Consider the following 12,225-nt stretch of genomic DNA (forward strand, 5'->3'; position numbering starts at 1 on the left):
AACATGACTTCTTATAAAATATTACCCCCAAAATGCTATTTTGTGGCTATAAAAAGGGAGATGTTTCAAACACGAACACATTCCCTGGTGTGAGAGAAACCCACACACATCACACCAATACTGTGGGTCATGGGGCACATGCATTACAGGAAAGCACTCCCTACTCTTCTGTCCCTCTCGATTGCAGGCACCCTTGTAATAATAGTAAAACTTGATAGAGGAATGTTTTAATATTTGAAATGATAATCTGATCCACTGCTTTGGCTAATTTATCCTATCTTTAAATGGTTTCCATAATTTCTCCAGAAATGTCACAAAGCAAGTATCAATTTCTGTGTCCCTAAAACATCTCTTTGAATTAAAATATTTTCATAAACAAAAGCAGAAAGATGTAATAGCTTAAGTTAAAAAACACAAGGTACAATTAGTCCTAAGGGGAAATCAGTACCAGAACTTACATCTCTAGAGCATGCTTTACATGAAGTTAAAGGGATCCAAGGCAAGCTATCCACCTACATTTCACTATCATCATGGTTTCTTAAGTACTAACTAGTGCCTTTCTTAAGTACTAACACATAAATCTCCAACCTTCTAATGTATTTCCTGCCAGATTTTTGTCTCAGTACATGTATATTTTAAAAGTTCACTGGGATGACCCAGAAGGATGGTATGGGGAGGGAGATGGGAGGGGGGTTCAGGATGGGGAACACATGTTCACTCGTGGCAGATTCGTATCAATGTATGGCAAAATCAATACAATATTATAAAGTAATTAGCCTCCAATTAAAATAAATAAATTTATGTTAAAAAAAAGTTCACAAAGTGGGCTAGTTTTGAAGCTGGTCAGTACATAATGTTCTCGGTGCCACCTCCATCCCACCTACCCCAAATTCATGCTGTCACATTCATCACAGGAGACAACACTCCAAAGACTGCAAACTCTACAAAAAACTGAGGCTCAATCTAAGGAGATTTAGGAACACTCTGCCTCAAAAATCATTCATAAAACTTTCACCTTCAAAGCAATTAAGATTATAATAGGAAACAATGTATGATGGAATTGTTCTTAGGATCTCCTTCATCATCAGTCAGCAACCAAATAATACTGGGTTAAAAGCCTACACATAAAGCATTGATGCTAGATATCAAATATCTCACTGAAAAGACCATTAAAAATTTAGTGAGTGATGTGAATGATAAATTACATGAATCTGATTAATACACTGGAAACCTGCAGGACACAAAAGTTAAGGAAAGCTAGAATGCTAACCGAAAGTTTATGGGGAAGATGAATCACAGCAAAAATCCTGAAGGCTGAATAACCAGATATATAATGAAAGGATATTCCAGGAGAGAGAAACGGTGATGAGAAATTACAAAGAACTAAAATATATTAAAATTAACCTTAAGTTCAGAATATGCTTTTTTTCCCCAAAAAAAACAATATAAGTGTACAATTCAGTAACTAATAATTTAAAACACACATTCTTATATATGATATTAAAGAGACTGGCCTACCATTTTAGAAGTATTATGAAAATAATTAAAACACAAACTAAGCCATGCAGAAGAGGATGAGAAGCTGAGTATATTCAAAAGCAGGCAGAAGACAATGAATGAAGTTGTAGGCAGACATCCTACATGGTAAGGTGTTATGTCTGGCAACAGAGAGGAATGCCCGTATCAGCAGCCAGGGCCAAACTGTTGCAGTGATCCACCCTAGATACACGGGCTGTAAAAACTACACGACACTAGATAGAGAAGACTACAGAGTCAGGTCCTAATCTTACTATGGAATGTTAAAATTTTCACAGGAAGACTTTATCCCCCATTGTAGACCTACAGAGCTTCACCTCAAACTATGAGAAAAATTCAATGACATTCGTTTTCAGCTTAAAACAATAATCTGAAATGTATGCTTTGTGTTCAGTTTAACTTGATGTTAGTCCTCTATCAAAAACACAAATAAGGCAGACTTACAGGAAAAGGAGCAACAATGATCCAAACTCTGCACTGCCCAAGAGGCCAGTGTGAAAAACACTTTCATTATCAAAAGCTGATAATTATTTTATCAAGGAATTGTAGAAATAGTTTACAAACATTCACCTGATGAATTTTTATTAGCTAGCCTTGAGAAAAATGGAAGTTATTTAAAAGAAGTGTATAAGAATATTAACTAAGGAATTTTTTTTTAAATCCATACCTTTGATTCCAAAATAATTTTTGTTTGGTAGATTCTGAGCTACATTTTGAGCATCTGATGCCAGTTCTGTGGATCAATGTAAAATGTAAGGGTTTAACTATCATCAGAAGACAGAAGGAATTCATCAGAAGAGAAATTAGTAAGTAAATTAAATAATGAAGGGACAGCCTCACAGCTAAGTATATGCTGTGTGTCCAAGGAAAAAGAAATTTCTGCTCTCCATGCTATGACAGACTGCTGTGGCCCAACTATGAATCTTACCAGCCAGATAGATCTCAAACATTCAATTTGCATCAATTATGCTTGTTCTCATTCCCATGTTCACCAAGTTTCCTTCCCATTTGTCAAAGAAAACATTACAATCTGTTTAAATGGTATGTTTTTAGTATATTTATAAATTTGCATTTTGACTATCCTTCAGTCTTTCTGTTTTGGTCAATCTCGAGTCTGACCCTAAGGATGGATTTGATTATCATCCTGTCAAGTCAGGCTTCTGAGCCTATGAAGCTGTGGGCTAGACTCAGAACACTGTGTTATCAATAAGACAATACCAGTCCGTGAGGCTTCTATAGAAATAGCCAGAATCCCATCAGATGACAACATCTTTAATTGTATTTTGCATCAAACATATTTTGCTTATCTAAATGTTTTCCAGGAAGGAATCTGCTACTCTAAATGAAAACTAGAGGGATGAGAGGGAAGAAATAAAGACAAAAGGAAAAGGAAGAAAAGAAAGAGGAATAAGAAAATAGAGAAGTAGCAGTTAATGGATTAATTCAATATTGTTTCAAACATCCAACTTAAAACTCAGTGGAGGTTCTAAGTAAAGCTACTATAAACATCACAGGCAGGTCTTAGTATGGACGTGTTTTCATTTCTTTTCAGTAAAAACCCAAGGTTGAGATTTTAAGACTATATAGCATCTCTATGTATGCTTTCACACCAGGAATAAGTTTGAATTACACCGTCACCTTCACTGACACTTGGAACTGTCAGTTTCAAAGCTATTTTAGTGGATGAATGGAGGTAGCCTACTTACCATGCACGCACTCACTGTAAATTTATATTTCCCCAATGACCAATGATGATGAGCACATTTTGTTTGCTTATTGCCATCCATGTTTCTTCCCTTATGAAGCATCTGTTCAAATCTTTTGCTCATTTTTTATTATTTTGAAATAATTACAAATTCACAAGAAGTTATCTTTGCCTCAGTCTCCACGATGATTACACCTCACATAATTCCAGTAAAATTTAATAGCAGAACAACTGCCATAGATACAAAATGTGTATACTATTCTATGTCAGTTTTTTACTGTGGTAAAACAGTGTGCATGTGGTAAACAGTATTTACCATGCTCATCTTTTTTAAGGGTTACCATGCTAACCCTGAAGGACAGGGAAGCCTGGTGTGCTGCAGTCCATGGGGTCACAAAGAGTCGAACACAACTGAGCGACTGAACAACAAACCTTTTTCAAGTGTACAATTCACTGCCACCGAGTAATCACAATGTGGTATAGCCATCATCACCATCCATTTCCACAACTTTTTCATTTTCTCTTGTTTTAATTGCTATTTTCATTGGGTTACTTGTTTTCTTCTTAACGACTTCTGAGAATTCTTTATACGTTCTGTATACAAGTCCTTTTTCAAGTAGAGGTTTTAAATAAATATTTCCTCCTAAATTATGCCTTGGTCTTCCATTCTGCTTTCTTCTGAAGAACCATGTTTTCCTTTTAGACTCATGCTTATTATGTCCTATATAAGAAATTTTTCCTTAATCCCAGGTGGCTATTTGCCCCAGTGTTTTCTTTTGAAGTTGTGGTTTCAGCTTTCACATCTATAGCTGTTATCCACTTTTGGCTATTTTTTTAATATACAGTATAATGTACGCTGTATTGAATTGTCTTGGAACATCTGTCCAAAACCAATTGTATCTGTGTGTTTATTTCTAGATTTGGTATTATGTAATTGATCTATCTGCAATTCCACAGTCTTGATTACTGTAACTTTAGGGTAATTTCTTGAAATCATGGAGTGTGAGTCTTTGAATACTGTTAGTTTTCAGAACTCTTTGGACTATGTTCACACCTATACTTTACTATAAAAATTTCAGAATCAAGTTTAGAATCAACTGACACCAAAAAATCCTGCTAGGATTTTGAACAAACTTGTATGTTCAAACCTATATATCAATTTGGGGAGAAATGCCATATCAATAACAATATCAATGATATATCAATAACATATCAATAACATTTATGAGTCTTCCAACTCATAAATACCTCTGAGTATCTCACCTCCTTTATGGATCATCTTTGATATTTATCTTCATGTTGCATAATTTTTGACATACAAATCTTACACATATTTTGTCAGATTTAGACATAGGGGTTTCATGCTTTTGTATTACTATAAATGGTAGTTCTTCTGCTCATTAATGTTCCTTCAGACACTCAATTTTTACATTTTACTGTAAGATTTCATATTTTGCATTTGCATAGACAGAAGTCTTATTTTGCATATCATTAGACTTCATAGGCATTTGACATTTTTTGAAGCTACATTTTTTTCCCCATTTTCTCTGTTGATTACAGAAATATTACCTGTTAAGTGAACTAGCTACATCATTTAAAGCTTTCTAGCTAATTTCATTAATTTATCTATAGATTATTTTATATCATTGCCAGAGGTGACAGGTTTTTTTCCTCCCTTTCCAATCCTTTTCTTTTTCATTCTTTATTTCAATGGTTCAGAAATAATGAGGGCAATCCTCCTGTTTCTCTTCAGTTTTGACTAAATCTTTTGCCTTTATTCAAAAGAAAAAAAAAAAAGTAAGCCCCTTGAATTTGCTGTATGACTCAGGGAACTCAAATTGGGACCCTGTAACAACCTAAAGGGCTGGGATGGGGAGAGAGGTTGAAGGGAGGGAATATATGTATACCGATGGCTGATTCATGTTGATGTTTGGCAGAAACCAACACAATACTAAGAAACAATTATCCTTCAATTAAAAATAAATATTTTTTTAAAAAGGTAAGGTCCTTTATCTTGTTACAAAAAGATATTCTATACATCACTAATTATTGTGAAGTTTGCTGTGACTTTTGAATCCACCCTTTTGGGGCACAGGACTGATTAGTTTTCAGTCTATTCACAAGGTGTACAACAATCACAATACCTATTCCAGAATACTTTCATCACTCCAAAAAAACTCTAGAACCCATTCGTAGCCACTCCCCATTTCTCCCAACATTCCCAGCCATCAGCAACTACCAATCTACCTCTGCTTCTAGCTGACTTATCTGGATAATTTTTCTTTCTCACTCATCCATTGAAGAACACATAGCTTTTATGTGAACCTGTATCTTCCATTCTCTCTGGTATATATCTAGGAGTAGTTTGATTTTTTAAATGTTAAAATATCAAGTTTAAACTTAACATGGCCACGATATATCCTTTTTCTAGTTTACTGAATTATTTTCCAATATTGTGATTTAAAATTTTTACATTTGTGCTGAAGAATGAGATTAATCTATAATTTCAAATGTTGGAAAGAAATTTATCAACAAAATATCTTCTGACAATTTTTAATAGCTATGATATTAATTATAATAGATTATAATATCAATATTTTTTCTCATTCCTGTAGCCAATTATGTTTCTTCTGCTTTCCTTGATCAGTCTCATGATAAACTTATCAATTTTACTAGTGTTTTCAAACTACTGAGAGGGTAACAGGCAGGAAGGCTAGGGGGTCTCCAAAAAAGAGGAAATAGGCTGCAAGTGTCAGACGTTTTTCTCTCTCCCTTAAGCGGCAGGAGACAACAAACAACAAGTCTCAGATTTTTTTTTTCTCTTAAAATTCTGTGTTGCCATGATGACACCTGGTTCCACCTGAACTTAACTTTTCTCAAACCTTGAGCTAACCAATCCATTTTTTTATGGAAATGTTTTTCTTAAGCCATGTTAATGAAACTATGTATTTGCTCTGGAATTTGCCTTTCTTCAAAATGGTTCCACCTAAGACTAAGTTTTGGATGATATAGATTAACAAACCAGTATTCACATCAATTGTTTTATGGCTGGGGGATGACACACCTCATGCCATCCTATCTCAAAAATGCATGTTGTGGGAGAGGGGCTTGATGAAACTCCATCAGCCTTGAGGTGTCTCTATTATCTGATCAGTAACAGACATAAAACACCAGGCTAAAGACTAGCAGGGGGCACTCTTTCTGCCCCCTTCTGATGTCTGTCAAGAAGCTTTCTGTATCTCTTTTAGACTTTAATAAAACTTTATTACACAAAAGCTCTGAGCGATCAAGCCTTGTCATTGGCCCCAGATTGAATTCCTCTCCGCTGGAGGCCAAGAATCCCGGCGTCTTTCACAGCTCAACAACAACCTTTCATTTCCATTTTTATAACTTTTGTTGGTCCTCTCCATGGTATATTTGATTCCTAGTTTTCTGTGCTTCTGTGATGGTGCCACTGTCTTTTTTAGGTAATTACTAAGCTATGATTTTATATTTGGGATTATAATTCATGAAGTATCAAAGTGTGTTTTTACAAATATAGTCACAGCAGTTAATATATATTATCAAAATATATTATCAGGAACAAATATTCAAAAGAGTTCTATTAAATAAATAAGCCAATTAACAAGTATTTATCTATGAACTTCAGTAAACAAATAACCCCAAAGTTGTAGGATACAAAAAAACCTGCAAAAGCAACTATTACCCTGAACTCACCTATCATCATCAATCTCTTAATCTGGCCATATTTGTGTTCACCACTATGAACAGTGAATACTTTGTTTGAAGTCTGCCACTAAGAAATTATTCTCTGTATCTCTGACACCAAGATTTGAGTGTGGGTTTGTACTGCCTTACACAGGTTTGTTACAGCATCTTCTTCAGAGTGAAAAAGAAGAAAAAAACCACATACCTTATTATCAATAAGCTTTGTAAATGAGAAACTTTGGCGCTAAGGACCAGCTAAGAGTAGCCTCAGAGGAAGAAGAGCTACCTGTTTTTCATTTATCTCCACCAGCACACTTTGATGTCATCTTTGATTGTTAAGAGCTCAAACAATTAAAATACATCTCTGGTGAGGACAGACACTTACCAGTTCCTTCATCTGCACCATTCTGAGCAGCTTCCCAAACTACTGGTTTTGTCCCACACCCATCTATAGATGGAGAATCTGAATAGTCCGCAGGATTAAATGTCCTTGGGTTTGAAATAAAAAATAAAGGCAAATGAAATAACCACAAAATTAACTGTATATCATCTTCCCTGAAATAAGCCCTGTCCCTCTCAAGAACCACTGTAGGAGACTTCATCCTCCTCCTCCTATTTAACCATAAGCCAATTCTTCTGGCCATCGGAATCTAGAGCTTCCAAAAAGCAGAGGCTGACTAGGGACTTCCATACACTCTTGTATGATGCTTCTATTTGCCTAAATTGTCGTCCTCTGCATCTTAAAGTAGCCACGGAGACCTATAATAGTTCTAGGCAGGGTAAAGGCTCTAACAAAAAACCCACCCACCTCATGCCAACTAAGCCTAGACCTAAATATGCAACAGGTCTTTTCTTCCCAAGTCAGAATCCAAACTGGCTTTGAACCTCTTACAATAAATGATCCATTTTGTTTAGATGGATACAAATAAAAAGAAAACATTTTGCTCAGTGCTTCTTTTTAAATTAAAGCCCTAAATACCCATGATTCAGATGCACGTGCTGTGCTTAGTCGCTCATGTCCAACTCTATGTGACTCCATGGACTGTAGCCTGCCAGGCTCCTCTGTCCATGGGGATTCTCCAGGCAAGAATACTGGAGTGGGTTGCCATGCACTCCTCCAGGGGATCTTCCCAACCCAGGGATCGAACCCAGGTCTCTCAGACTGCGGACAGATTCTTTACCATCTGAGCCACCAGGGAAGCCCAAGAAAACTGGAGTGGGTAGCCTATCCCTTCTCAAGGGGATCTTTCCAAGCAGGAATTGAACCACGGTGTTTGCATGAAATGCCTAACTAGAACCAAATTAAATAACATCGCCAAAATTTTCACAACTTATAAAAAAATATTTTAGCATTATTGGGGTGTCACTGACAAAAAGAATCACAACAGCATTTGTTTTTTGAAGTGGAGGACAAAATCTACAAAATCCTTCAGAGCTACAAGGCTGGGCATATATGTCCAAATGTTCCATCCAATTTGCTTCCTGTGTTTTCATCCTTCTTTTGTCCACAGGGAGCTCAGGCAGAAAAGAGATGGCAAGAGTCACCATCTCTAGGCAGTGACCCAAAACAGTACTGCCGGGAAGCTATGGACAAGCAAAGGACTTTCCTTTCTTGACTATCATCTACCTATGGCCTCTATAAGATGCTTAAATACTTTTTATAATGCGGGGTGGCGGCTAATGCTTTAGATAACAGCAAAAAGTGAAAGAATAACCAGAAATAATGAATAAATAACTGACTATACCATCTATTTAAAAATAATATACTCATCTTTCAGTATTACAATTCAAGATAAAAATGACTGTTCTTCATTTAAAAAATAAAAAAAAAACATTGCATTTACTTACCATTCAAAGACAACTGCTGGATTTACCAACATAACTCTTAAGCAATGGTTTTCAACTGGGGTGGTTGTGCACCTCCCTCCCAGGGAACATTTGGCGATGTCTGGAGAAATTTTTGACTGTCACAACTTGAGGAGGGGTGCTACTGGGATCTAGTAGGGAGAGGCCAGGGATGTTGCTAAACATCCTACAATGTAAAGGGAACCCCACCACCTCAATAAACTACTATCCAATCCAAAATGTCAATAAAGCCAGGACTAAAAAATCGCTCTAAGGTTTACTGCAATACAATGTCATTTGTTCTATTTCATTTTTTTAGTATTTTCTCTTTTTAAATATAGAAAACATCTGACTCACCAGGATGGTTAATCAGGTACAGGAAGAGGAAGGAAAGCCTTAGAGATAACAAAAAGGTACCAAATTCACAAACAGAATAGCTAAGACTTACCCCATGCCTTGGGTTGAGAATCTTCCTGCCCCTCTCCCTCTGCCACGCCCAAATCCTTTAAAAACAAAAAAGTATAAAAATAGTATTTATGTTCCACACAACTATAACTCTACTAACTTCATCCCTTACACACTTGCCCAAACATTACTGACATTGCTCCTAACAGCACCAACATTCCCAACCAGTACACCCAATCTGCAGGTTCCCAATGACACAAATACCTATTGAGCTCAAAGGAGAGAAAAGAATTTAATTCTGCTTGTACAACATTTAACATATACTTCAGCTTAACATAGGCAGGTTATACTTTTAAAAATTCTGTATCTTTTTAAACACATCTAGTGTAAACACCATGACATCATAAGCCTCTACTATAAAACGAAATGAGAAACTAAAAGAGGAATCTACTAAGGAAGCTGAAGGTACTATTACATACCATTTTTAATAGTAAGATCTTTGATAAATGACCAAGAGGGCAGCAAACAAGACAGCAAGCAAGCAAAAGAAATAGTTTTATTCAGTGACTCTTTGGTTTTTCTTAACTGAATCCTAAATTGGGTATTAATGAACTAAACCCGAGTTATAACTATACAACCCTTAGAAGAAAATACAGAGCAAAAGCTTATTACAGTGAATTTTGTAATAACTTCTTAGATATGACCCCTAGAATGAAAGGCGAGAGGAAAGAATTAGATTTTAAACAGGTGAATCAAAAGACATGAACGGAGTAAACAGGCAACCAAAGAATATCTGCACATTATACATTTGATAAGGAAGTAACATCATGAATACTAACAAATAACCAGATTAACAAATGCACAAGGGGGCTCTTCCCTGGTGGTTCAGAGGTAAAGAATCGGCCTGCCAATGCAGGAGACAAACGTCTGATAGCTTATCTGGGAGGATCCCGCATGTCATGGAGCAACTAAGCCTGTGTGCCACAACTTTTGAGCCCAAGTGCCGCAACTACTCAAGCTTACATGCCCTATAGCCTGTGCTCTGCAACAAGAGAAGCCATCGCAATGAGAAGACCGTGCACGGCAACCAGAGGAGTAGCCTTCACTTGCCGCAACCAGAGAAAAGTACTCTCAGCAACGAAGATCCAGAACAGTCAAAAATAAAGAAATTCTTAAAAAAAAAAAAAAAAAAAAAGCGTGGTGGGCAGGAAATGGACTTGAATAGATATTTCTCCAGAGATGATGTAAAAATGGTCAATAAGCACATGAAAATATTGTCACCATCACTAATCATTATGTAAACCCGGCACCAATTACAATGGCTGAGGCGGGGGGTATAAGTGTGTGGAGGAGACAGAAAATAACAAGTGCTGGCAAGAACAGAGAGAAATTGAAGCCTCTGTACACTGTTTGATGGGAATGTACAATAGTGTAGCCACTGTGGAAAACAATATGTTTGGCAATTCCCCTCAAAATTAAAAATAGAATTCTATGATCCTTATAGCATAGGGAACTCTCCTCAATATTCTGTAATAACCTAAATGGGAAGAAAATTAGAAAAAGAATAGATATATGTATAACTGAATCACTTTGCTGTATGCCTGAAACTAACACAGCATTGTAAATCAACTGTTGTTGTTGTTTAAGTCGCTAAGTGGTATCAGACTCTTTGTGACCTCATGGACTATAGACCACCAGGCTTCTCTGTCCATGGGATTCCCAGGCAAGAAGACTGGAGTGAATTATCATTTTCTTCTCCAGGGGATCATCCTGACCCAGGGATGGAACTCGTGTCCCCTGCATTGGCAGGCAGGTTCTTTACCACTGAGCCACCAGGAAAGCCCAAATCAACTGTGGTCCAATGTAGAATAAAAAAAAAGAAATTTTAAGGGAGAAAAAAATTATATGATCCTGTAATTCTGCTTCTGGGTGTGTGTGTGTGCTTCTGGGTGTGCATGTGTGTGTGCTTCTGGGTGTGTGTGTGTGCGCTTCTGGGTGTGTGTGTGTGTGCGTGTGTGTGTGTGTGTGTGTCTCCAAGAGAATTTGAAAGCAGAGTGTTTTTGTAAACCCAGTCACATTGCAGGAAACACAGGTACCATCGCTGCTCCAGGGGGATCCCATATACTGCGGAGTAACTAAGTTCGTGCACCACAACTATTGAGCCTGTGCTCTAGAGCCCGGGAGCTTCAACTACTGAAGCCAGCAACTTAGAGCCCAGAAGCCCATGCACCGCAACTACAGAGTACCCCCGGCTTGCCACAACTAGAGAAAGCCCTCGCAGCCACAAAGACCTAGCCTAGACAAAAGTAAGTAATTCTTTTTCGAAAAAGGAAAGAAATCTTGATAAATGCTACAATATGACTGAAACTTGTGGATATTTTGCTATGTGAAAACAGGCCAGTCACAAAAAGACAAATATTTCATGATTCCATTTAGTACTTAAGAGTACTCAAATTCAGAGAAAAGTTGTTGTCAAGGGATATATTCACCATACTAATACAATTAAATGTATATTTAATCATGTACAGTTAACTTATCCAGTAGTCCAAGGTAAACTATTAAAACATATGATCTTGACAAAAATCTATAAGAGACAGGGGAACAGAGGGAAATGTCCTAAAAAGTAGAATTCTAACAATGCCTATTATTAGAAATGTCTATTTTAACATCATCAAAAGGCAAAGGTAAGACTTCACACAGCATATCAGTCTAAAAGAAGGTCAGAAACTGGAGTTAAAAAAAAAAAAGCTTTCAATGTACAAGTTTGGGCAAGATTACAACCCAAAATTTAGGAATAAGATAATTTATCCTTAAAGTTAAGGACGATAAGATGGGAGGAGGAGAGTCACCATACAAGCTTTTAAAAAAAAAGGCAAATCTCAGTATATAATAAAATGGAATATTATTTGGCTATAAAAAGAAATGAAGTACTTATACATGCTACAAAATTGTGCTGATATGAAGTAGAACATCAATGAACCTTTAAAACATTAGGTCAAAGAAGCCAGTCAGAAAGGGCACATATT

At 36.6% G+C, this 12,225-nt stretch overlaps 1 protein-coding gene across 3 annotated transcripts in view; it reads right to left on the reverse strand.

Moving 5' to 3' along the window:
- LOC120866311 (ubiquitin-associated protein 2) overlaps positions 1–12,225 on the reverse strand; it is a 112,316-nt gene that overhangs the window by 38,185 nt on the left and 61,906 nt on the right. For 2 of the 3 annotated variants that reach the window (XM_040243966.1, XM_040243955.1), the window contains exons 7-9: positions 9,243–9,297; positions 7,335–7,438; positions 2,204–2,269 (exon numbers count right to left, since the gene is read on the reverse strand). In XM_040243966.1, coding sequence (XP_040099900.1) covers positions 2,204–2,269; positions 7,335–7,438; positions 9,243–9,297 — 225 coding nt within the window. The remainder of the gene's footprint in view (positions 1–2,203; positions 2,270–7,334; positions 7,439–9,242; positions 9,298–12,225) is intronic. The other variant, XM_040243975.1, reaches the window with a different exon arrangement.

The sequence above is a fragment of the Oryx dammah genome, unplaced genomic scaffold (assembly GCF_014754425.2).
Source record: "Oryx dammah isolate SB20612 unplaced genomic scaffold, SCBI_Odam_1.1 HiC_scaffold_1, whole genome shotgun sequence".
Classification (NCBI taxonomy): domain Eukaryota; kingdom Metazoa; phylum Chordata; class Mammalia; order Artiodactyla; family Bovidae; genus Oryx; species Oryx dammah.